This window comes from Octodon degus, unplaced genomic scaffold, assembly GCF_000260255.1.
Source record: "Octodon degus isolate 3935 unplaced genomic scaffold, OctDeg1.0 scaffold00034, whole genome shotgun sequence".
Taxonomy (NCBI): domain Eukaryota; kingdom Metazoa; phylum Chordata; class Mammalia; order Rodentia; family Octodontidae; genus Octodon; species Octodon degus.
In genome coordinates, this window is record NW_004524610.1 from 12,999,425 (window position 1) to 13,004,984 (window position 5,560).

The 5,560-nt window shown below is 42.1% G+C and overlaps 1 protein-coding gene across 1 annotated transcript in view; it reads right to left on the bottom strand.

Annotated features, from left to right (window-relative positions):
• The window catches only part of Samd3 (sterile alpha motif domain containing 3), a 59,316-nt gene that overhangs the window by 7,250 nt on the left and 46,506 nt on the right, over positions 1–5,560 (bottom strand). The window contains exon 7 of the mRNA XM_004630256.3: positions 1,148–1,348. Coding sequence (XP_004630313.1) covers positions 1,148–1,348 — 201 coding nt within the window. The remainder of the gene's footprint in view (positions 1–1,147; positions 1,349–5,560) is intronic.

The window sequence follows — 5,560 nt, forward strand, 5'->3', positions numbered from 1 at the left end:
GGGCTCCCTGCCATGGTGACCTCAGCCTCTCAAGTTTCAGTAGGCTGCTTAGCCTCCTAGTCTGCCTGGGTCCCTAACCTCCACGGCTCTCCTCCAGCAAGGCCCCTGAGCTGCAACGGCTGGAGCCACGCGCCTCCCCAGCACCCGCCACTTCCCTCACCTCCACAAAGTCCTATGTCTAAAAAGCTGACTGTCACAGTGACAGGTTTTCCAACTTCCCTACTACCTTTGGCAGGTGTGTCAGTCTGGCATTAATTTTTATATCTAATAGCCAGAGGACACTGGCTGTCATCATTCATAGCAACCCAAAGATTTAAATAAAAAAAAGGAAAACCAAAGTAGAGTTGCCAGGAGGATTAAGTAAATCAGCCCAAGGAAAGCCCAGAGCCTGGGACTGTTACATAGTGAGCACTGGTTTTGCTACTTATATTAAAATAATACAGGCAACTTCTTTTCTTAAGGAGGATTCTTTTCGGTGGTAGGGATTCAGAGAAGTTTCACCTTCAGTGTGGTTGACAGAAGTCACAGAATTTTTCCAAGAAATGTATTCACAGGTAAAGAAAAGTGACCCTCTCGATATACACCAATACTAAAATCACAGGAACGTGGTGATGAGATCTCTGAGTGACCACTTTAAGTAAACTTGGTGGAGACATATTTGATTTATCCACTAAGGATTTTAAAGATCAATCTATAAAATGGGGGGAATCACACAAGTAGATTTTGACTAACACTGCACACTAAGCATTTCTTTAAAAAACTGACTTGTGTAAAAGCATGCCAAGAATCCCAGCGCTTGGGAGGCTGAAAACAGGAGGATCACTTCAAGTCTGATCTGTGTGGTGAGACCCTGTGGACACTGGAGATCCTGTACTACATGAATTTAAAAAATAAATAAATACATAAATAAAAGTATGCTAAGGAAAAATAATCCACACTGTCAAACTACCCTGATGTAGTGGTCTCCCAGCCCCCACACTATGCCCAAGGACAGCAAACAAACTCTACAGGAATCTGAATGTACCCTTGCTCACCCTACAGAGATTCATACACAGCGTCTTACAGCATTGTCCTATTGCTGTCCAAGAGGAAGGAGAGGACAACCGATATGCCACTGTGATCAGAGCTGACAAGTATGGAGAGCTACCTGGTAGGGGCACTTCAAGAAAGGAAACATTTGAAGAATGTGCTTGGGAGGTGTTCTGCCGCCAATCATCTTTCTTCTTATTTCCAAAGTCTGGCTCATCCTTCGGTCAATTTCTCTCCAGTTCTTTTCTGCTTTCACAAACTCTCGCTGGAACCAGGTAATGTGTGCTTCCACCTCAGAAGCGAAACGAGCAGATTCTTCCTGCAACATGTTGTCAAAACACCAATGAATTTTTTCATGTTTGAAGTGGCAGTCTGATACTCATGAAAACTTGAAAGACAGGCTGGCGTCGCACGCTTCTGCCTGTCTCTTGTGGTGAACATCACCACGTGCAGTCGCACTTGGCCTTGGATGAGGTTAACTAAGGGACAGCCCTGAGTGAAGGCACACTAGAGAGTCACTTAGCCTGGAAGTACAACCTGCGCTCTCATGGGACCTAGAAGGCACTATAATTTTTAATTACCTGTTTATGTGGGAACATCAGCCAGAAGGTTGATACTTACCAAAAATATTATTTCTATACATTTAGATTTTAGAAGAAAAACTGTTAAGGAATAAAAAGAAATATGAATTACAGTTTTGTACTGCTATTGTTTGTGTCTTTAAATATGTCTTTTTGTAGCTGCAGAACTATGTCATACAACGTATCTTGTCACTAGAACACAGAACCTGATGGCTACAACTTAGAGGAGGAGACATTTATTTGGGCACCTGTTCTTAGCCATGGTCTGCTAGCTCCAGAAGCATTTTGTTGGAATGAGAGGCAAAGAGGCGAAGCTTACATCATGCCAGAGACTGCAGGGACCAGACCGGAAGGGAGATATATACTTCCGAGTCACACCTTCAGTGACCCGCCTCTTCCTACCAAGTCCCACCTCCTAACAGCACATTTAGATCCTCCCATTACATTGGAGCATCCTGGGAATCCAGCGGCTCTCAGAAGCCCTGCTACAGATACCAGGAGAGCTCTGGAGGCCCTTCTTGGGCTAACGCACAACCCAACCCAAATTCAAATAGTGGTGGAATTTTTGGTGGTGCTAAATTCTCACACTGCCAACTGTTCCCTGTACATTGCATATGCGGGGTGGTGGGGGACTGCCAAGAAATGTATTTTTATTGAAAAATATTTTGAGAAAAACTAGTTGAGTGAAGACAGCTGACCCACGCTTGAATGAAAGTTGACCAACTGCCTGGCTAACCATAGTATGAACAGCTGTTACCTGCGAATTATGAAAACACAGTGAAGAGCCCAAAGCGCACCTACATCACAGCATCTACACACATCAGCAGAGCGTTCACAGAGACCTGATTGCTACAGCCTCAACACGACCAGCAAGACATTGATCAAGCATGTGGAGTCCTAGAAAAGTCTAATTTATCAAAACATTAAAACGAAATGTTTTGTATCAATTTCACTGAAAGATAGAAGTCTTCCCACAAAGAAAATACCAAGTTCTAGGGGGTTTATAGACAATGCTGCTTAACTTTAATGTTGTATCCCAAATGATGGCAGTCTTTCAGAGAATCAAAAGAAAGGACTGCTCTCCCACCCATGCTGAAAAGCCTTTGGGACATTGACGGGCACACCGGAAACAATAGCAGGAGAGAGGGGAGTCAAGCTCCCTTCAGCTAGGAGCAGAGCTGCAGGCATGAGGACTAGGGAACAGCTAACTCGAATTTCGTCTTGAAATATAATCTTGTTTTGACATTAGTGAAGAAACTATATTAAGCTAAAGACTAATACCCTTGATTTGCCCCTTACATTTCACATGCTAGCACACGGAAATCTCAATTTGGGGGTCACTCATGGAAAACCCTGGGACTGAAAGCAATAGATTTTGAGAAACGCATATTAGCAGTCTTATGAATACTTTTATTTTCTAAATGTGTCTAAATATTATATTGCATTAGTGAACTTGAGATGAAATACATGATCATTCAAATAATGAAGAAAAAGTGCCAAATAAAACTCAAAAAGCTCTTTATGATTAAGTATAAAAAGGGGTCATTTTGTGAAGAGACAGCAACGGAGCCCCATGATTGCACTGCTGGCCTTGAACTACAGGTGGCTTTTTTATGAGAAGCCTGGGATTCAAATCCCTTCTCTTTCCCTCCTCCTGCTTTTCCGCTGTATGCAAAATCTTATCAAACGCAACGATGAGCAATGCCACCAAGACAGATTCTTGCTCCACGACCTGCTGTGCTCACTGGGGAGCTCAGCACCCCCGAGGGCAGGACATCAGACGCGGAGGCAGAGCGGGGCTGCCATTACGCGAGGCTTGTCTCCATGCAGTGAGTTAATGAGCACAGTGCTAGGGCTGCTGCTGTAGCCCTTCAGGACAGGAGGGAGAATGATTTCCGGCTGCATTACAGATGTTAATCTTCCAGCAGAGCCAAAGGCGAGCTGAGGGAAGCAGGAGTGAAAGGACCTGCAGCAGAGACCTAGAGGTCAGTACCAGAATTCCTGTCTCCATCCCACAACTCAGCTTCTCTTTTGACTTGGACCATGACCTTTACATGGATTGTTACAGCCGAAGGCACAGGTTCCCAGAATGTTCCTACTGCTGCTCTGCAGCCTGCAGAGCCCTGCACACCCCAACGTCCACAGAACACACCTCACAAAGGGGTTAAGGTGGCTCTAATTCTAAGAGGCTTTGGAATGTCTACAGTGGAAACCTTGCAAGACTGGCAAGTTGAAAGGAGGTGACCCTTCAAGTAAAGTGTTATGTCATCTGCAAATGATGGTTTAATTTATTCTTTACCCATTCTTATTCCTTTTATTTCTCTCTCTTATCTAATGGCTCTAGCTAATGATTCCAGAACTATATTGAAGAAATATATATATATATATATATATATATATATATATATATATATATATACATATACACACACACACACAAAATAGTTAGGATAGATATACAGCTACCTTCTATTAGTTCAATGAGAAGAAAGGTTTGTGCTAATAGTGTTTAGACAAGATATCATGTCTACATCTTGTCCTCTGAATAACTACTACAAAGACAACAATATGCAATGTATCAATTATTGTAACTGTCCTACTAACCTGCTTTGAAACTGTTTCAGTACTATTTTTCTCATTAAAATGAATAAAAAATTTCAATAAATAAAATATGGCCACAATAAAAAAAGAAAAAAGAAAGGAGGTGACCCTCAGGGCAAGAGGTAGGAACTGACTGAGATAAAACAAAAATTGCATTATCTATTAAAAAGAAAAGGACAAGGAACATAACAAACAAGGAGAGATAAGTCAAAAGAGGAGCAGACCCAAAGCTGTGCTCAACATAATCTCTTGTTTTGCAGGGAGCAGAGTTCCTTCCATGTATACGTGATTTCAACAGTTGCTTCCCTGGCTAGAAAGGCAATGCCACTCAGGTGTAGCATCTGAAAGCAGCTGTGAGTTAGAGGAATGTGTGTTACTCCATGTAAGAGCTGTGCACAGGGCTGTTCAACACAGGGGATAATGGGTAATTCTTAGCATGTCAAATGCATCCTCTAGAAAAATAAGGCATGTCATAGCCTTAATATTTGTCTTCTAAAGTTAATCTTATGGGTTATTTTCATGAACACCTTAGCGTCTGTGACTCTTTTTTTTTTTTTTTTTTTTTTTCTCAAAATAAGCAAGTTCTTGTTATACAGGGGGAGGGTAGACTTTTGTCAAAATAAAGAGAAGTTGTAAAAGACTATGAAATTATCTTCCAGAGCTGGGGATTTAGCTCATTGGCACTGTACCTGCTTGGCAAGATCAAGATCCTGAGTTCAATTGCCAGTGCCAAAAAAGAAAAAAAAAAAAAAACTGCCATAAAACAAGAGTTAGTATCAATATTGACGGTGATTTTTTTTGAGGAACCAGGCACTGAACTCAGACCCTTGTGCTTGCCAGGGAAGCGCTTATTCTACTGAGCCATCTCCCCGGCCCCTAACGGTGAAATTTTTAAAAGGTTGTCCTTAAGTCAGCAACAAGACAAAGGTGCTCCTGTATACTCCTAGTCAGCCTGGCACTAGATACCTGCCTAGACTGGTTAATAGGATAAAAAGGGAAAACAGAAGATACAAAAATTGAAAAGATAAACCAAAATTTATCAGTATTCACAGGTGATGTGTTTGTTCAAGCTAAATGCACAATTTCTAATTGGGAGAGTTTTTCAGAGACACCAAATACAAGATCAGCATGAAATCTATGCTAATAGCCAGCCCCAGGGGCTGCCTGCAGTGCCAGCCCTCAGGAGCCTGAGGCCAGCCTGGGCTACACAGTGAGCTCAAGGTCAGCCTGTACTATAGAAGATATAACGTTTTATAATTGCAAAAGCACCTACAAGGAACCTAGGAATAAAACTGACCAACAATGTGTAGAAATTTCTTTCTTTTTTTTTTTGCTCCCAATGCCTTCAG